At 37.1% G+C, this 22,415-nt stretch overlaps 1 protein-coding gene across 10 annotated transcripts in view; it reads right to left on the bottom strand.

The window, feature by feature from the left end:
- Positions 1-22,415, bottom strand: part of LOC5573236 (rap guanine nucleotide exchange factor 4) — a 1,027,655-nt gene that overhangs the window by 4,545 nt on the left and 1,000,695 nt on the right. For all 10 annotated transcript variants that reach the window (XM_021840357.1, XM_021840363.1, XM_021840360.1 and 7 more), the window contains 2 exons: positions 18,928-19,061; positions 18,685-18,855 (listed from right to left, as the gene is read on the bottom strand). In XM_021840357.1, the coding sequence (XP_021696049.1) occupies positions 18,685-18,855; positions 18,928-19,061 (305 nt within the window). The remainder of the gene's footprint in view (positions 1-18,684; positions 18,856-18,927; positions 19,062-22,415) is intronic.

Raw genomic sequence — 22,415 nt, 5'->3', positions numbered from 1 at the left:
CTATATTTTCATTTTTTTCAAAAACTTTTAGAAGGGCCAAGCTTACACTGTTCGACAAAAAAAGTCGATCTGAATGCACAGAGACCGGACACCCCGGGCTTGAAAGTGTAAAAATAAACAAAAATAATGGCGTTTTCAGAATGTTCGTGTCTACCCCAGGCCATTTTTACAATATACTTGAACTTGTTGCATTTTTTATTTAGAAATCTAATCTAATCAATAAACCGACACAGTGTTTTATATTCAGGACAGGGGAATTCATGTGCCATACAATGTTTTCAACTGTAAATACAATATGAAGAGTTGTAATAAGATTTGCAGAGAGCCCTCCGCCCTTTTTTTTTGTACCCTCCCCATTTTTAAAGTATCGCAAATGATGGAATATTTGATATACAGGGGGTTGTCAAAATAACAAACACACAGGCAAACACACAGGGACAGGCAAAAATTGGGCCAATTTTGGAATGCTGTAACTTTGACAAAAATTGACCGATTTCAATTCTTTAAGAAGTAATGGATGGGTCAACTAATCTAGTTTTGAGGTGCATCCATGGAGACTATGACCACCGAATACCGGTGATAATCCGGATTTCCGGAAGCATGTCTTATGCAGTAAAATTATGACGTGTTTTTAGCAAAGGTCTCGGCTAAAAAATCAAAATTTTACTACACATGAAGATAGAAGATCAAATTCTGAAGCGATTGGTTTGCCAAGTATTAAGATCGGTCCAGAAACAACCAAGATATGGCCATTTACCAGGAATCGGTGCCGGTAGTGGATCCGAATTGGGATCAAACAATTTATTCACTCAAAATATGTCGCACAATATTGTTTTCTCCCTAGATTATCATAAAATACCCTATTATAAATTGAAAATGAGTCTTGTACAGATTTGGCCACTCATGGCGCCGCCAAGTGCCCCGGGGGAACCTTGCATAGGGGACATTTCGATTTTGACACCATAGCATATCATGCGACGGCTCATTCTTCATATCTTGTCGTAGATAGGGCAACTGTAGACTCAAAATGGATAGTTGACTACAGTGACTACTTCCGGGACCACCGGATGTTCCCGAGGGAACCTGTAATTAGGGACAATTGAAATTGAACTCCAATACATATCGTAAGACGGTTCATTTTTCATGTCTCGTGCTAAATAGGGCTATTGTAGACCTAAAATGGATATTTGACTACAGTGGCCACTTTTGGGACCACCGGAATTTCCCGGAGGAATCTGTCATTGGGGACATCACAGCCTCCCTCAGGGATAGGGATTCTAGTTAAATATTCATTTTCGGTCTAAAGTTGACCTATTCATGACTAGACATGAAGAATGAGCCGTTGCACGATGAGTATTGGAGCTCAATTCCAATTGTCCCCAATCATAGGTTCCCTAGGGGACACCCGGTGGCCCCAAAAGTGGCCAATTCAATTAAATTTCCATTTTGAGTCTTCTTCTTCTTCTTCTTTCTGGCGTTACGTCCTCACTGGGACAGAGCCTGCTTCTCAGCTTAGTGTTCTTATGAGCACTTCCACAGTTATTAACTGAGAGCTTACTATGCCTATGACCATTTTTGCATGCGTATATCGTGTGGCAGGTACGAAGATACTCTATGCCCTGGGAAGTCGAGAAATTCCAACCCGAAAAGATCCTCGACTGGTGGGATTCGAACCCACGACCCTCAGCTTGATCTTGCTGAATAGCTGCGCGTTTACCGCTACGGCTATCTGGGCCCCATTTTGAGTCTACAGTTTCTTTATTTACGACAAGGCATGAAGAAAAAGCCGTCGCATGATGTGTGTTGGTGTAAAAACAGAAATGTCCCCAATGACAGGTTCCTCCGGGAAATTCCGGTGGTCCCAAAAGTGGCCACTGTAGTCAATTATACATTTTAGGTCTATAATAGCCCTATTTAGCACGAAACATGAAAAATGAACCGTCGCACGATATGTATTGGAGTTCAATTTCAATTGTCCCTAATTACAGGTTCCTTCGGGAACATCCGGTGGTCCCGGAAGTAGTCACTGTAGTCAACTATCCATTTTGAGTCTACAGTTGCCCTATCTACGACAAGATATGAAGAATGAGCCGTCGCATGATATGCTTTGGTGTCAAAATCGAAATGTCCCCTATGCAAGGTTCCCCCGGGGCACTTGGCGGCGCCATGAGTGGCCAAATCTGTACAAGACTCATTTTCAATTTATAATAGGGTATTTTATGATAATCTAGGGAGAAAACAATATTGTGCGACATATTTTGAGTGAATAAATTGTTTGATCCCAATTCGGATCCACTACCGACACCGATTCCTGGTAAATGGCCATATCTTGGTTGTTTCTGGACCGATCTTAATACTTGGCGCACCAATCGCTTCAGAATTTGATCTTCTATCTTCATGTGTAGTAACATTTTGATTTTTAAGCCGAGACCTTTGCTAAAAACACGTCATAATTTTACTACATAAGACATGCTTCCGGAAATCCGGATTATCACCGGTATCCAGTGGTCATAGTCTCCATGGATTTATGCCAATGAATTTAGCGTTTGTTAAACATACGGATACATACGATACTGATGCCTGCTGCGGTATAATCTGGAATGCATCAGACATCCTGATGTTGAACTGATTACGACTTTTTCTTCATTTTTCTTAACACTACGTTCATACTCTGACAGAACTTGATTATCGGCCTAAATTTCTAACAGCTCTAAGGGCCGATTTCTTCACCTTCACTTAAGCCTTAAAACACGTTTACCCATATGGTTAAACTAGGTATAGGCCTGAGTGAAAGCAAAAATACTAAAACCCTTACCACTCAGCGAATACTTAACGGATTCAAATAATTGTTTGTCAGTATGCTGGCCCACATATCTAGTTTCTAGAAGTGGCCAGAGGAACTTAGGAATACTCCTGTAGCCTGAGTTATTGCGGTGGGTTACTGGGTCAAGTCGGGTAGAAAAAGGTAATTTTTTGGGACATGCCAAGTAATCTTCATTTATTTTCAATGGGAATCATTTTAATTTGCATAAATCAATAATATCTGCTGTTCAACATTATAAATTAATAGTTTTGCACCGTTTAGAATGTATCAGATGCGGCCACTCGGATTTAATGCCCTGAAGAACCGGCTCTAGATTTGTTAGGTGCTATACCGTTTCAAATCTCTAAAATTATATATCGAACATAATAGTTCACTAAAATGCGTTCCCATAGGCTTGACACAGATATTATGATACTAATTGTGCACTTTATCATAAATTTGAGGCATTCTGGAGACCCAAAAATGGTCTTTTTTAGGATCAATCAAATGCAGTTGATATAATTATTCAATTTAATCGATTATCAGAAGGTTTACGTTGATGCGTTTTTCTTAAAACTCCTTGATTTAGTGGCTACATTATAGCCAATTCTGGAAATTATCTATGCTTTGAAATTTGCCTACCTCCAGGGGCACAGAAGCACAGAACCCTTGTCACCCGACCTGACCCAGTGATCCACCGCAACAACTCCGGACACATGAACATTCCCGAGATCCTTTGACTACTTTTAGAAACTAGATATGTGGGCGAGTATACTGACAAAAAATAATTAAAATCCATTAGGTATTCGCTGAGCGGTAAGAGTTTTAGTAATTTTTATTTCACTCAGGCCTATACGGGTTAAAGGCCTAGACGGTAGTGAAGAAATCGCTTATAAGAGACTTTTTTTTGTCAAAGGTTGTAGGGTACATGTACCAATAGTGGAGGTACAAAGCACGATTGAACTTCATTCAACCGCCTAAATTCAAGAAGCGCAATTAATGTACATGTTAATGTTGTAACGGGAAGTAACAACCATTGACTTAATGAGAAAAATGATTTCCATGGTATCCGTTGTTTTTTTTATGGAATCCTCCATTATAGGAACATTTTATCGCAACTATTGGTACAAGTAAGGAAAGTTTTAGCAATTTTAGTGTTATTACATCAGTTTTAAAGCAATTTGAACGCTCTTTTCAACTATTCCGTGTATTAACAAGCCAATACGTCGATTGGCAGTGTCGGTTTTGTGGCAAATGTAATGAAATCAGTGAAAACGGCACTACCGCAACTATAGGAACACCCACAACTAAGGGAACACTTACCCTGTTTCTGAATTTGTATATCATTTGTGTGATTATAACCTATTCTGAGGGACGCATAGGAAATTGCCAGAACAAAAAGATCCCGAACCATATCGGGAAACGACATCTTCAATGTCACTTTGCTTTACAGCCACGGAAATTATAATAAGGCAAAGAAAGGTCCATTCCTGAGATTGTTAAAAATGTGTTATCATTTATTCTTCAGCTCCAGATAGCCGATAAAAGATTCAATTGAAAACATCCAATAAAGATATCCACAAGAATACGTAGAGGCGAAGATCCATTTCAATCCCATCTCTCCTCCCAACCGGTCTATTTCTTACGCAAAGCTTGAACTAACTGCTGCAGCTGGCGAGAGGTAGTTAAGGTAAATGTGTCAAAGTAGATTAAATTGCTATCTCTTGATCTTTCGCTTTCGCTTGGCCCCGAGTGGGGGAATTGAAAAAGGAGATTTCGCCGAAAGTTCTCAAAAGCACTCTTATTGGAAGTGCTTTCGACGGTGTCGTGTAGAACAGCGTAGAAAGCGGGAAGGGTTACAACTGGTTACATGTCGGGCTTCGGCCTATCGTTATAATGTAGGAAGGTAAATTAAATTTGGGTTCTAATCTCCTTTTATAACGTCTAGAGATCCTCCGGTATCAAGATGTGGGAGGTGTTTTTCAATAGTGTAGCCAGGATCGGGTTGAAATCTTGTCGTAAAATTAAAACTGTCATTCAACTGCATACCGAATTAGTGACGACCAAAGGTTGCACTTACACATTCATTGAAAGACTGTCGAGAATGAAAAATTCAGTGAGCAACTTCTTAGCCCACGTAAACGTCAACCGTTATCAGAAGAATCCTTGTCAAGTATTGAAAGGGTTTCGAATTCTTTCCCCATGTAGGACCTGCACTGTGGATTTTCCTCATAGAAAACCTCCATCGCAATTTGAACAGTTGAGCTGCTCTTAACTCCAAAGGGTCGAGTCGGTCGACGATGCATTTGATAGGGAGGTGTTAATATTGAGCTTCTCACGTCGTTGAAAGAGATGCTGCGGCGGAATGCCACCCACCATGCTCTCAGTGCAGAGTAGAACCTCCTCAACATCAATCAGGTATTTGTCAAGTATCGTCGCCTGTCGGTGGTTTCTTTTTGAAAGTTGATCACTTTTCTTTTGCTCCTTTTATGGTTTACCCACTGCCACAGTGCTTCTAGCAAGAGGACCTATTTCTTCTCACTTCAACAGGTTAATGGAAAATCGTAAAGTCAATTTGTCCCGGTTCGATTTCTTGGGATAGAACCTACTGCCGGCAGTTACCAATCACCGTCGAATAACGCTTATAGCGATGGCTACGACGGCGATGATGATGGATAAACGAAAGAATTTCAATTTTCTGATACGATGGTGTCGGTTATTGAAGTAAAAGGGGGTTTCCAAACGGTTCTGAAACATGTGAAGCTATTATTTTCTTCATATTTAAAGTAAGTCGTAGTATCTTCGTACATGCCATACAATATACACATGTAAAAAAGGTCAAATGCCAAAGGAAGCTCTCAGTAAATAAATCGCGCCGAAACCGGGCCGCCATCAGTGCTGCATTTCAAACTGAACGCGAGCCAAAAGTGAACTGAACGCTTTCTAATTTTACACGTGAACTCAGTAAACATAGAACTCTCGTGCAAGATTCGAATGCTGCTCACAAACTGTCCGTTCTATTTAAAATGCACAATGAAGCACAAAACTTGAAGAAACTAGGGTTTCAATGCTAGTAATGGACCCCTTAGTAGCTGAAATTCATTCTAGACGCTTTTCCGCAATGAAATCTCAGACGCATATACGTTTTGTGGAGTCTAACAACAAATTCAATGTCTTTACTTCATAGTACGTCTATGACACATACAAAATCATTCGATTTTTCCAGCGAAATATGCATTTGAAAAACTGTTGTCCGAATGCCTATTATGGACCCTCCCGGGGTCCATAATAGGATTGTTTACAAATTTGACGTTGCGTATTATGGACCCTCCATTTGATTCCCATGTAATCCGGCTCGCTGCCGACGAGCCTATTATGGACCCACCTGGAAATGCGTATTATGGACCCTCTTGTGTGGTTTCATTTACAAAACTGTTCAAATATCTGTATGTATGCGTCTCAAACCAAATATTTTGCCTGAAACTGCTGACTAACAATGTAATCGAAGTTCTCCCGGTGGATTTTCATAGGAACAAAGTTGCTTTGAGTGTTAATTTTATGTTTTTCTGTAGGGGGTCCATAATACGCAAAGGGTCCATAACCGGCTTCGACTCCCTACTTCAAACAAGATTAAAATCATATTACGCACATTTTATAGAACCTTAAATGTTCCTTGACAGCTTTTGTAAATCGTTCTGCATGAAAACAAATTTCCTTTTGCGTTCATTTTTCAGCACTTTCCTTTTTTTTTAATTAATCAATGTTTAATAGAGTGATGCAAATTTTGAAATGTCTGCTCCCCTATGCTTGAATGATTTATATTATGGTAAATAGCATCCTCATAAAATTTGAAAGAATTCGGAACAATTTTGACTGTGCACAAGCCATTTGAAGTTTATATGGAGATTACTATGGGAAACGCCAATCTTTTGTATTCAACCCGCTATCTCTTCGTCATAATATTTAATGGAAAAGTGAACAAACCCATCTCATGTGAAATCTTTTCAGCTACAACTTTGCCGAGGATCACATTTCGAATGGACGTCATGATTAATTGCTATTCATAATCATAAACTGGGTTTGCATTTCGCATGCTTAACCAACTGCTCGGCAGGCAACAGGGGTGCTCCTGGCGGGAAGATTGGATCAAAGTAGGGGGGCTGGGGGCAAGAAGGACACCTTAAGATATATAGGTTCAAATCATGGTTGATTAGCACATTCTTTGAAGAATTTTCCCGTGTAGGGGCAAGCTCACCTCTAGTTCTAGATGATGTTATCGATAGATTTCAAAAATATTAGAATTACATGATGATTTGAGATTTTTGAAAATGTCCCTTCTTATAAGGTTTTTCAACGAGGCACGGGGCAAGAGTGCCACTCGTATGGGGCAAGAAGACCGCCAGAGCAAAATGCCACAAATTTTGTATATTATTATTTCCCCACCTAAAAAATAAATGCTTGAGTAAGTAAAGATAAAAACTGAGGGATACAAGTTGACTTATAGTTGAAAAGTAATTTTACGAAATTAGTTTAGTTTTCATCTTATTTGACTGTAACAATAATAGTAAAAAATTTCAGAAACCATTTTGAATGTCCAAGATGATTTATTTTGATTTCATTTAGTAGGAAGCATTGATTTAATGCAATATTAAACAACAAAAATAAAAGTTCATGTGATTTTATATGAGAAAATTGCGGTGTCCCTCTTGCCCCATAAGACATACTGTTTTTATATATGTAAAACTTAATGTCAAAAGAATGTTTTCTAAAAAATTTCCTCACAGCTATATTAAACAAATGAAAATTATCAATACTGTGCGGAAAAACAAATATGTTTTGTATTTATTGGGAGTCAAACCTTGTTTTCCAGTCTTACATTCTTATAATATTTCGCATTTTTTGCGTTAGTGAGTAAAATACATTTTTATAATTTTTTGTACTAAACATTTTTAACTGTAATATTTACACAACCCTCAATTAGTACTCAATTTATTCTTATCCTGCGTTATACATCAAAAAATTGATTTGAACTACGTGAAATTAGAGGTGGCACTTTTGCCCCGGGTGTCCTTCTTGCCCCATGTCCCCCTAATCCAGGCTACTATGCTCTACAGCATAAAAGCAGTGTTGCTCTGAAAGTATTTGAATGATCATCTCAGCATGATTTAGACTTTGTTATCACTAATAACAAATTATCCTTACGTCCCATCAAAATGTGGTCTTCGGCAAAGTTGGAGAAATGTTCCAAACACGCTAGTACTGTAATGTAAGAACAAACTTATCATCCCATAGTGAATACTCATTCTACAAACCTTAACAGAGGATGTTGCTGAAGAAACAAATTCCCTTTTGAGCTAATTTTGTTTGCGATTTTTTAGATGTTTCAGAATAGTCTCATATGAGGCTAAAAAGTAACAAATAAATTCATTAATGACATATGAATTCTGCTATCCATCGGAATGAATTTCTCTCTTCAGCAAATTGCATTGTTATGGTTTGAAGATTGAGTTTTTACTATGCGATTATATGTTTGTACTTACATTCCAGTACTAATGTGTTTGGAACATTTCTCAAAATTTCTCCATAGTAATTTCTATATAAAACTACATTGTCTTTGAGCCACCTTTAAATCACCACCTAGAAAGCTGGGATATTTGACTTTCTAACTTTTCAAACAAAATTTTGAACTGCCTTACCCGACATACATGTGAAAAATAGCGAGAAGCAGACTTTAATGTGAACAAAATGCCAATAAGAAAAAGATAAGAATGAAAGAACCTGATCATTCACGTATTTGATATGTACAATAACTAACAAGATCACTGTTCAGTTCACTGGATAGAAATACAACCCAGCTAGGTTTATTGCTTCGCTATTTATAGTCCAGTCATAACAATAACATTTGTTCGATTCTTTGTTTACGTATGTACTTTCGTACATCGTTATCACAACTACTATTACTCGCATTTATTATTATTTACAATTTCACGGAACAGCCGCCGGCTATGTTCACTTGCTTTTTACCTTAAGCAGATATTACAGTATTCAAAACCAAGATGACATCGAAATCAAAGATGGCCGCCATATTTTTCAACTCAAAATTACACTCTTGTGTATTGACCGCCGTTTGGATTCAAATTCATTTTATGAAAGCTACATCCTTCCTCTATACGATGCTACTAACTTTGCAATGTGTTCGAAAGGAAATATGAAACATAACACGTGAAGAAATACCTATGATTTATAGAGAAACTTTAGGAGCGGAATTAAAAGGTACACGGTACTCCATCTACTTTAAAGTTTCTCTATTTGAGATACTGCTCAGAGGATTCGAACATTCATTAAAGAGTTACCTATGATTTATCCAAAATGGGCTTTTTTGTAAACTGATTGGTTAGCTAGCGTACGAGGGGTCCACTAATTTGAGAAACCAAAACGACTGATCTTTAGCTTAAGCATATACTAGCGATCAGTGACATAAAATTTGAGTTCTAAACTATATGTGCCGATGGCGGCCTGGTTTAAGCGAGGATTGCTCACTTAGCTGAGAAGCTGGCTAATATAGGCTTATTATAGAGCCCATAAAGTTGAATTACCGGGATAAGGATTACTTAGGATAAAAAGTTTACTATCACGGAGGTGGTCGCATAGGATGAGGGGTTTTTCGATTTTTTTTATGCGTTTTTCAAGGGAATGTACATTTGACCAAAACTTGATCGACATTAGTGATGGTCGATGTACTTTTCTGTGGACACTTGGTATGGAATGATCTGTATTAATGAATTTAACCAAGGTCTCGAGTAGAAAGGCATAACAAAAAAAAACAATTATAATAATATGAAAAAAAAAAATGTTGTTCATATCTACATAACAAGGTAGCGAGAGAAAAGTGAATATGGATTACTATTTAACGTAAAATTTGATTTTGTAGTAATTTAATAAGTATCTGAGATATTCTATAGAGTCTATTAAGATCATCAGTATTAATTAGAATCACATCACACTAGGAATCTTCACATTCTGCTTAAAGATTCCGCTGAAAAATCTCATGATCGTACTAGAAATCCAGGAGTTCGTGTGGAGTACCAAGACATCCTTATAATAACACTAGTAACCTTCAGGATCCCGTTAGAAAATTTCAAGAAACAACTAGGAATTCTTAGGATCTCTCTGGAAATCCCCAGGAATACGTCAGCATTCCAAATGAATTTCGCCAAGAATCCTCTCAATCCATCCGAGAACCCATCAGTTGATCGTGGCACAACACAATTTCTTAATTTTGAATTGCAAACGGAAATTTCTGTATTTCATTGAAATATCATTTAGAATCCTCAAGTATCACTTTCAAACCTAAAATAACAGCTACAGCTATTTTAACGCAAATTGTTTTATTTTGATTGCTTTGTATTTAACTATTATAGAGCAGAAAGCAAATAATCGAGGATTATAGCGCTAACATTGTCAGTTGGGTATTCCACTAAAACATTTAGAATGTTAATAGGAAGGTCGTTGGAAATGCTCGATTTATTCAAGAATTTTGAAGAAATCACTGGCAATTCATAGGATTTAACATCTATTATCTATTTGGAATCTCTGCATGGGAAATCTGGAACTAAAAACAAGATTATGATATCATGGTTCCAGTGTGTTTCTATCTTATGAAAGTACACCATGATTTGGATTCATAATATTTGAGATTACCGTAACGCAACACAAGTGTTATGTTTCTGTTGCTGATTGCTCGGAATCATGAATCAAATGCCTAATATTATGACACGCGCATCCGTTCATGATCGACAAAAACAAAACAGCAAGACAAAAACAAACAGCAAGGTTCAAGCCAAACACTTTCCGATTGAAAGCCACGTACTCTACCACACAATCACTTCGTCGTGTTGAAATATGGGCTATTGATACGAATGAGCTGAAGCAAAGCGTACCGCTTAGTGTTGTCACGCTAGCACCGTCACACTCAGGAGCGACTCGTAACCTCACTTTCTACCTGTTTTACAATACTAAAAAATTGGCAAACTTACGATTAAATGCAAACATTAAATGATTGAAATCAACTGATTGAACTATTACCGACTACTTAGATGCGCATTTGTTTTGAAAATTCATGATTTTCTAAATGATTTTCTAAACGTAATACAGGTAGATTTGAGGTTAGGGAATAGCCACTTCATTCTTCAATAATCTTCTGATAATTCAATGAAAATCTATGAATGAGCATGAGCATGATTGACCGCCCGCAGTTGCTACTCCGTTATTGCAAGAACAGCTGTACTTACACAGGGAACCAACAGACGCTACTCGGGATCAGTATCATCCTCAATGTGTAAATACTGGTGCTCTTATTATTATAATAAACAATACCGGCGCCGGCTGCGTCCGAATGCAGGTCAATTTGGGAATGGGAGGGAAATGTTGACGTCTTACTTGCTTTACAGAAGCCGAGGAGTCCTCTGCACTTCCACAAGAAAACACTGGGAGCAAGGTATTTATAGAAAGGTACATTGATCTAAGCAGTCAGTGGATGCGGGGAATGATAAGCAGCGAGGGGGTAGAAAATGGCAGCTGGCGAGTTGGCTGGCTGGCTCTTCCTTTCCCCTCCGCTGATTGATCTCGTTTCCATGACACAATGATTATTTTATTATGTTTTCAAAAACAAATTGAAAATGTGTGCTCTAGCGAAGACAGATTCCGAGTAGAGAGGTTGGTAAGCGTATTTTCTGGTTTAAATCCATGTCTTATTTCAATTATCTAGTTCTAGAATGTCGTGATTGTCCATTGAAACGAAATTTATATTCAAAAAGGACCTACAAGGACTAATTCTGTTACTGGCAATCTGATAGAAATAGAAAATGTCAGCTTGTTTGAAACATCAATTGGCCACTAAGCTTTACTCGGTTTTATTTCAAATTGAGAACGAAGTTTTGAGCTATGGAGGTGGTTATGATTGGTAACAAAACTATATTCTTCTTTTCAGACTGTTTCTTGCAACGGTAACAGACAAAATAGAGCATGAAAGTCGCTGAAATGGTTTCTCATTTTGATCGTTTTTCGGAGTTGATCCTATATTCGTCAACACTGATTTTTATTTGCAGATTATTTAAATGTATTTGTTGTACCAGAAAAAGCTACAAAATATAGTTGTTGTTCTTTGAGTCTTCGATTAATGTGTACAAAATTCAATTCTACCCACTTGCATGAACTGCAACAGCTGCAATGTGCAAAAATATATCATGAGGTTTAAATATTTTTATAGTATGTAACCGTACATACACTGCCCATCCTCGCACAACAGTTCCATTGATATAGGAAATCTCATAGAATATGGGACTGTTTTTCGAGTATGGGCAGTACAACCAGCGATTACAGTTACTGCAATTGACATAGGTGTGCTATTGTGCCACAACTGTTTTCACATCATGTTACTGAGAGAAATATTTACATTACATATTAAGGTCTTTAATTACATCACCATCGAGTCAGCTTCTTGTAATGAAAATGTGTGATCTGCACTGAATAATTCAAAAAAGTAGTTCGAAAACAGAGTTCTCAAACTGCGGTTGATTGACAGGAAACAAAGCGAAGTGGTTTAAGGGGAAACATGTTGCTAAGATCTCAAGGCTTGCTGACCTGATGAAGCATAACAAACCAGCCGGCTGTCTGATTGTTTTCCAATATGGCGGAATGCCCTATTTGACACATTGATCTACCTCCCTTTTAAATACCTTGACTGGGAGTCTGGATATGGGAAAGGATTCGTTTTGGTAAACGATAAATATATAATTCGAAATGAATACGTGAGCTATCCAAACCAGACACGATACTGATTTCGTTGCTCGCTCGACAGGAGCATACAACAGGTTCAACGTATCAAACTCTACTGACGCGTTTTTTTTCACCGGCGCATTTCGTTTTTTCTTCCGCGCAACGCGAACCAGACACAATGGATCCGAATGCCGTCGCTCGCCCACAAGGAGCATGCATCAGATTCAACGGATCCAACACTACTGACGCGTTTGTTTTTTTTTTTTCACCGGCACACTTCGTTTTTTCTTCCGCAAAACGCAAACCGGACACAATGGATCCGGATTCCGTCGCTCGCTCACAAGGAGCATGCAACAGATTCAACGGATCCAACTCTACTCAATTCAATCAAAATCTATGAATGTTCCAGAAACTTCGCAGGAATTACTTTCAAGAATGCTCACGTCAATTTGTTCTAGAACATATATTGGGTTGATAGTAGATATCTTTAAGAAATCGTCCATTGATTCATTCAGAAAAGTTATAGACGTCTGCTCCATATGTTTTTTCTAACTGCTAAATAAGTTTCTGGTAGCAATTATTACAGTTGGTTTCCCAGGATTTTCACTATAGATATTCTCAATCCTTATTCTCACGAGCCAGAACTTTTGGGGGTCATGCACAAACCATGTCACGCTTTACTAGGCGAATACCATGACAAATCGATCCTCCATAAGAATAGGTACAATGTTTATCGAGTTTGTATGTATATTGAGCAGATGATAAATACAGTCAACTCTCCATAACTCGATATCGAAGCGACTATCGAGTTAGAGAAGTATCGAGCCATCACGGTGCTCCAATTACCGTTATTATCAAATAAAATATACCATTCAAACGGCAGTCAGCTGTTGATTCCCAACGTTGTTCTGCACCTCTGGGCCGATTTTGAAAAAAAATCCTTAGTCAGAATTTTGAGTTACGCCCTTTTGAAGTTCATATGATAGAAATCACTTAAAATATGCCATTTTTACTTGTTTAAACAAAGAGATTATACAAAAATGTAAAGTTTTGATTTTTTATCTAGTTTTAGATATTGAAAAACATTTTCAAACAAAAATTCTAGACCGACATTTAAAAAGGGCCAATGCTATGTTTAGTTATTACTTATCAACCAATACACGAACAATTATATCTAACAATCTAACGCCTGATAGTGATTTTAGGAAATTGTCCAAAGCATTCAAATATGAATGAATAATTCTTGGACAGGATATGCAGATACGCCCTTTTGAAGTGTATGGAAAGAATATTGCATGGTGAATTCCGTTTCATCTATAATCAACGGTTAGGTGCATACATAATCATTTCACCTCTGCGGTTGTTCGTATTTCATTCAATTTAGCAAGTCGCACAAAATTTACAAGTACACATATTGTCTAGATTGACATTATAAAAGGGCCTAAGTATAATTGAAATATATACACATCAATATAGCTGAACATCAAAGTTGATCGCAACATTCGAACATATCTACATAATTCTATATTCAATTCAATTCTATATAATTCTTTTCTATACTAATCTGTTCTATTCTATTCAATTCTACTCTACTTAAATTTATTCTATTCTGATCCACCCCACTTGTTCTTATACATATTTTTACAAATGCCAATGTTGTAATCAACAACTGCGCGCAAAAGAATTGAACGATACACTTTCGATGTTTGTTCGACTTTATAGAGCTGACAGGTCTGTGAAACAGCGCTATGCACAGACTCCGACGCCAGCTCATTATGTCAATCTAGTCCTCGACCAGTTGCATTGCAGCAGTCTTTTACATTAAACATGGTGTTTCTCGCTCAACTTTTCTAAAGGACCTATCTAACATTGAGATGCTCTCTTTGTTTACTTTCTCTTTAATCAATAACTGAGTCACATTAACCTCATCTGTTGCATTTTTTGTATGAAACGCTAGTCAAGGAAATTGCCTTTCGATCTATAGTGAAAAACTTCCCAAAAGCTTTAGTATTCCACTGTTATAATTGAAAGAGAGCGAGAGGAGAGAATCTCTCATTTGTACATAGGTCCTTTAGTAATGTTTAGCGAGCTATGATATTTCGAAGATTTTGTCAGACTCTGCTCTTCCCAGCTCTCGACAAACTTGTTCAAATTACCTTTAAAACGAGGATCCAGCTCAAATGAAAAGCATTTAATACAAAATGCTTAAGTTCCTTAAAATACATAAAAACTATCATAAGTTGAAACCCTTATTTGGACTTACTGTGAAATAATAATTCAAATCTTCATTTTTATGGATCATATGAGAAGTACGCATTAGGAGTCAGAATCTGTGCATAGCATTTTTTTTACAGAGCTGGGAGCGCTAAAAAGCCGTACAAATATCGAAAGAGTACTGTTCAAATCTTTTGCGCGCAGTTGTTAATTTTTACATTACATTTGTCCATTTGTAAAAATTTGTATAAGAGCAAGTAGGGTTGATCAGAGTAGAATAAATTTAAGTAGAGTATAATTGAATAGAATAGAACAGATTAGAATAGAAGTATGTATGTATGAATATATAATATAGATAAAGATAAGTGATGTTCGAGTGTTTCGGTCAACTTTGATACAGTCATTGTTCAGCTATATTGAAATGCGTATATTTCAATTATACTTTGGTCCTTTTTCAATGTCAGTATAGACAAAATGTGTACGTGTAAATTTGGAATCGTTCAAATATTACGTAACGAGGAGGTTCAGTAGTGTTACGGTTCATACATTTTCCATTCAAAAGCTGGAACGTGGGGGAGGAAAGGGGATCTGAAATTGGAAAATTCTGCGTTACATTTGAATACAATTTTAATCATTCCTTCTATGCAACCTGCTAAATTGAATGAAATAAGAACAACCGCAAAAGTGTAAAGATTGTGTATGCGCCTGATTGATTACAGATGGAGAAGAATCCACCATATCCCATATTTCATATTCTTACCATACATTTCAAAAGGGCGTATCTGCATATCCTGTCCAAGAATTTTTCATACAAATTTGAATGCTTTGGTCAATTTTCTAAAATCACCAACAGGCGTCAATTTGGTAGATATCATTTTTCGTGTATTGGCTTATTAGTAATAACTAAACATAGCATTAGCCCTATTCAAATGTCGGTCGAGAAAAATTTTAGAGAAATCTCGAAAACTTATTCAAATAGTCTCAAGTCAAAAAAGTGAATAAACTTACTTAATGATCCTACGTGTTTCGCAGACGAAATTCTACATGTTCCGCTCCTACCCAACTAGATTTTTCACTTTTAGAACGTTTAATTTCCGGATTTACAAAACTACGAAAGTAAGATTTTCAACTTATGCAACCTAACCACTACTTTCGCCGCCCCGCTGTATAGAGAGACAAAATGACTTAACCACGAATCAACACAAAACACTACTTGAGCCGATTTTACACTGGTAGAAAAACGTCGAAAGTAACTATATGAAACGGCTTATCATTTTGTTATAATTATTTTTGTTGAAAATAATAGAAACTACCTAGTTTTTGAACGCGATCTGATTGTATGCAAAATTTGAGCGATGTACACGGAGAAAAAATGTTAAACAGTTTTAGAAGACAGGTTGTGATTCTTCTCAATTAGTTTTCTCAAAACCGTATGATAGTTACTTACGTCGATTTGAAAAAGTAATCGAGAAATATATTTTTCAATATCTAAAACCATACAAAGAATTGAAATTACAAAATTTTATTATAATCTCTTTGTTTAAACAAGTTAAAGTGGCATATTTCGTGTGATTTCTATCATATAAACTTCAAAAGGGCGTAAATCAAAATTCTGACTAACGATTTTTTCAAAAATCGGCCCAGTGGTGCAGAACAACGTCAGGAATCAACTGCTGACTGCCGTTTGAATGGTATATTTTATTTGATAATAACGGTAATTGCAGCACCGTGGCCATAGAATACAAAACCAGTGCAAATGCGATTCAAGCGACCATCAAGGTAGCCATGAAAACCAACATTCTCCAAGGTTCTCTAACTCGATATCGAAATACGAGATATCGAATAATAGAGAGTCGACTGTAGTTTAATTTATTTTTCGAGTTATACGCTGAACTTGTTTCTTTGTTGAATCGTGGCTAGGCCAATCCTTTGACTGTCCTATCCATGTATTTTTGTGCGTAGTCCTACCACTTCCCGCGCCACTGCTTTAAGGTGAAACAGTTTGGAAACAACTTCCAAGATTGCACTGAAACTTCAAAGGCACAAATCTTACTAAGAAAACATCCAACAGCAGTGTATTTTTTATTTTGACTTTGTGCACTAGCAAAAAGCTTAAAATAAGAAGATCGGAAACGATTGCCTACTATTTCTCCAGTTTAGTGCCTTTGAAAACGTGAGTAGGGGCACAAGTCGGCCATTGTGCCGGCCATCTTTGAATTCCGAGATGTTTCACCTTAAATAAATAAATAAACCGAATGTAGTATAAATTCGGTTTTCATTTATTCAAAAGTAGGGACGTTCCGATATGGCGAAGTATCGATATTTGTTTCGATACGATTATCGAATCAAAGTATCGATACCACCGATATATTGATTCAAAATATCGATATATCGGAATATCATATGATATATTTGATTTGAGCAAAATTCCTATATCGTTAAGTGACCTGTCGTTTAGTTCCCTAAGATTCGAAAAATAAAATTGAATATAGGGCTCTTGCAACAAACAAAAGTGTGCTCAACAATTCACTTTGATAAAGTGTAGAACTAGCCCTCGTGTGTTAAAATACACTCAAATAAAGATATAAAAAAAAAAAAAAAAAATTCACTTTGATTTTGCTGGGTAACGGTTTAATACGGAAAACACGTTACGGAACGTTTCACAGCAAAACTAAATGGGTTCGTTGGGCACACTTAACAAAAGCTACAAGTGCCCCATACTCAAAATTATTGCAATTTTGACAGAAATTCATATAAATATCTTCTTTTAAAATACAACGATACAGGTTCATTTTTTAATTTGAGCTTCTACTTACTGACAAAACGTGTCTCTTGTTACCTTATTGGCTGATTTGTTTTGGTTCGTTTCGTTTCACAACATTCCATTAGCTAGATGAAGCTTGAACCATTTTTAATTTGAACGATTTGCAAATTAGCTGGGTACAAATTGTTCAGATTAAAAATCTGATCTGATCGAATCTATGTGCTTGTACAGCCAATATTGAAAATCACCCTGGAAATTCTTGTAAGCATTAATATTTACTACGATATTCAAAAATTTACGGCGATTATAATAATCACGAATGAATAACATGATAGACGAATATTTTTGAAGTTTTCCAAAGAAAGATATAGATAAATAGGCAATTTAAATATAGGTAAATAGGAAATAGGCAAATTCTAAGTTTGGCTTTGTTTTATAATCACCTTGCAATTTGTACAAACTAAGCTGATTTTACCGGATATCGGTGAATTTCACCGTAATCTCAACAGCTGAACAGTTCGGTGAAATAAATTAACGGACTACGGTAATTTTTTACAGTATTCGGTAAAAATTCACCGGAATCCGTAGAATTCCGACGAAATTACGGTGTTTTTTTCACCGAACTGTTCAGCTGTTGAGATTACGGTGAAATTCACTTAGTTTGTACAAATTGCAAGGTAAGAGACACACAGATACACAGATTTAGAGAACCTGACAACCGTTCGCGTTGAAAATTTGATCGACCGATTGATTGCTGGTGATGAGCAATCGATCAAATTTTTAGCTCAGAGCTTTTGGTTTCCTATATAAGTGGTCCTGAAAATTAGAGATTTGGCTTCGTTTTATAAATATGTTAATGCTAATACTAACATCCTCCAATGTTTTCCATATATGTATTAGTATACGATATATCGAAAGGAAATATCGATATCATCGATATATTGAATAGGAAATATCGATACCAAAATATCGGATATCGAAGGCAAAATATCGATATTTCGATATATCGGAACGTCCCTATTCAAAAGTAACTTTTAGCTATCATTGAGGCGTAAAGGAATGGTACTCAGGTTGAGAACCACCGGTCCTTAAGAATTTTTTTTTTCTTCTCAGCTTCAAAACTCACCGATACGCCCGATGATTCCGGCTGGGATCGATCAGCGCTTCGTACTCCGTGAACAACTTTCGGAACTTTGACGGCAGTTTGTCCCAGGTTTGGGACAGCCGCGACACAGCCATGTTCGATAGGCCCATTACGATGGCGAAGAATGCGTTCAGGTTCTGGTACTCCTTGCAACTGGGGGTGAAAAAAGGAGGATAGAATTTAATGCCGACCATCAAACGGAAGAACCAGCTTAGTCAAACTTACAAAGCAGCCAGTTTGATGAACTTCTTCACCAGGGACATTCGCTTGGTCAGGTTGGACGTCGACACGATTTCGGTCACCACCCAGTATTGGATTTCGTTGAAGCGCCGGATGAAAACGTCCAAATTTGAAGTTATCTGTAATGAGAAAATGGAAAAGGGAGAGTTTAATTTCAACAGTATCCCTTAACTGCGGGTGCTTTCATATGGTTGTTAGAATAATTGAGTTTCGCTAGGAGTTGATTGCTCCCTTTCGCAGAGAGTGAGACAATGCAAAAGAGCAAACGTTAGAATTAATTCCGTGATGATGACGTCCCGCTATCTAGCTCAAGCTGTTCAGCTGACAAAGCGTTAATTCTAATTAAAACTATGCAGCTTGAGTGCATATCGTTCTAACAGCTGCTAATTGAATATGCATTTTTAGTGTCATTGAATCCGATGAGCTTAAGAGACGGGAAGATTTGAGTTCGCATAATCTTTGTTCTTTGAAAGACAACATGATGCTCAAAAGTGTGCTTTTTCTGTAGATGGATCATTATTTGGAAAGTTTTACAGCACTTGCCTTAGATATCGAACTCATAACGTTATTTGGTAAAACTAAGTGAAGGATAACTATATTTTCCATAACTAAATGATTACTGAATTGAGTACTATACTATTTAATTCCACTAGAGTTTGTACCCTTTGATAGATACGCGTATTTCGGCTTCACCTGTTAGGCCGTCTTCAGTGTCATGTACTAGATTGTGATTTTTTGCAACGTGAAATTAAATGGAATACGAGTCAAAGCGGTACTCTATCCCAAGTTGAGCACTGCTGAACACTATTGGGCATAAAATTTCACACAATTTTCCATAAGCATGTACCCGTTAATCGCTTAATATGCTTTTGTGATCCAATGGAGTGATTTTTTATCGATACTTTAAAAAATAAATAAAACCCTAGGTAGAGCTACTAACCCAAGCGCAAAAAAAAAAACAATAGATGAAAGCTACCGTCAGCGCTTTGGCGCTAATCGAGTGAACGTTGAAAGTAAAATTATGGAACAGAAAAAAAGCTGTCCCGTCGGTCTTAGGCAATTCCATGGACAGGCACCTCTTCCCAGTTCCGGATCGTCCACCGGAACTCGAATTGCGCACCGTTTGACGCTATTCATTAGATTTAATGGCTTTTATATGCAGCACCGGGGAATGTCAGCTAATAGTGTGAGGTTGAGCAGCCGGAGTTTTTCCCTTATTCCTCATAATGCTTCGTTAGGCACTTGACTGTTCCGCTTTTTATGCTTTATCCATTTTTTATGCTGGCTGGAGCTCGATGCTAGGACGAGTGAGTTTGTAGCTGACTGACTGACACCCACCACCTCGAACAGAGATGGTGATTGAATAAGCGTGCAAAAAGGATTGGTGATTTAGTTTTGCTCTCTAAGGCAAAATGAATTAAACTTTACTGGGAAGCATGCTTCTGCTTCGCCCGGTACTTGTCTGGATTGATTCGAGTTAAGCTTGGATGAGATTTATGTTGCTTCATTTTTCTGTAAGCTGGAAAGTTAACACCACTTCGAACAATTTTATAGGGTCGGATCCAAGATCTGTGTACCTTCAATGCAAATAAGGTTGCTAGAGTGCAAGGATGGTTGTCACAATGGCCCTTTCTGTTTCTCCTAACACAAATCTCGCAGTTGCGGATTGTGTGAGAGATCACATGATTTGTCTTTTTGAAAATGCAAATCGAGTTTTCTAGATACTTTGCAGTATCTCTTCACCTCAATGCATTCATTTAAATTCAATCACGTGACGTTACTAGATCTCAAAATTAGAGACCTACTCCAACAAATCTGAAGGCTATTGTACTGATCTTGCTCTTCTAGACATAGAAAAAGAATTCGACAAGATTGGACATGAAAGCTTGATTGTACAATTAAAAAACTTTAATTTTCCAACATACAATAATCCAAAGTTATCTATCAAAGCATACACTTCAGGTTTTTTATCAGAACTCTAAATTCTGAAAGGCGTCTTGTAAGAGCTGATTTTCCTCAAGGCATTATTTTCGGACCAATATTATACAATAATTTCACATGCTGGCTTACCTGAGTTACCTCAGGGATGTCCGAAATCTTTGGTTGCGGATGACACATGTCTTCCGCCAAAGGACAAAGCCTGAGTGTCATCTGCAAAAAAGTTTGAATATTTTTTCTTCATACTTGCAAAAGAGGAAGATTTCTCCTAACTTGGAAGCGTTTCAACTTCTAATATTCCCACGTAAATCAAAAGCTCTTTACTTGAAACCTTCAAGTAGACATGTTGTCACGATGAAGATGAGTATCTTGGACTTTTGATAGGTCAGATGAAGTTAAGTATCAGAAGCTCATGCTAGATTGAAATTTAAGTTTAAAAAGTCACATTGAGGGCATTCAAGCCAAATGTAACAAATATGTAATAGTAGTTTACGCAACAAGTTGCAGAATGGTGATTTTTACAGCACGAGTCATAAATTCGGCAAGCCTCGTAGGATAATTACGACGAGTGCTGTAAATATCCAGTTCTGCAACGAGTTACGTACAACATTTTTTTGCAATTACGTGGAAGACCACTTGAGGGTATCAGAAATTATATCGGAATGCATTCACCATCATTTTAAAATTTCTGATAAATTGTTGTGTAGTGATTCATTACGCAAGTCAAAACAGTTGCGTAATGAGAAAGCATTGCTTAATGACTGTTCCTGCACTGTATACTTCAGTGCAGGAAAGCAGGCCGTTTCATTACAGATTGGCGTGATGAAAAACAGCCTATTACGATGAGAAATTGCAAAATTGTAGTTTACGCAACAAGTAGCAGAATGATCATTTTTACAGCACGAGTCGTACATTTATCCAACGGGGCTTGCCAGTCTGTTTTTTTTTTGTATAATGAGAAGGCATTGCGTAATAGTCAATACACAACTGGTTTCAGTTGGATACAGACTATTACCGCACTGCATAATTCAGTGCAAGAAAGTAGGCAGTTTCATGACAGATTTGTGTGATGAAAAGCATCTTATTACGATGTGTAACATTTCAACTAAATCGTCATACAAAAACCAAGTGTTCGGAATATGAGTCTGTTCGGAGTTTGAAACAAAACGGTAAGCAGTCAATAACTGTACCGAAAGAGTCTAAAAATTTATAGATAGTCAGACAAACTGTAGTGTCGTTCAAAATTTAAACCAAGAGAGAAATAAAATCAGTTGAAAATTAAGTTTATGTCAACGGCCCTCCATCTCTCCCATCTGTTGAAAATCGACATAAAAAAAACAGTTTAGGTCAAAAAAAGGTTAAAATCTCGCATTTCTATGGGAACGCTACATGGATTGCTGTTTCGACAACGTGCAGATTAAATAGTCTGGTCGAGTACCATTTTTCCTATCCTACTTGAAGGATGATAAGAGAAAAAAAGTCAACAGAAAATCCACGCAGGTACTCGAGCACAAACCGTTCCAGTGAGTAAATTC

The sequence above is a fragment of the Aedes aegypti genome, chromosome 2 (assembly GCF_002204515.2).
Source record: "Aedes aegypti strain LVP_AGWG chromosome 2, AaegL5.0 Primary Assembly, whole genome shotgun sequence".
Lineage (NCBI taxonomy): Eukaryota > Metazoa > Arthropoda > Insecta > Diptera > Culicidae > Aedes > Aedes aegypti.
Note: the sequence above shows the minus strand (reverse complement) of the source record. Positions and strands in the feature narration are given on the sequence as shown.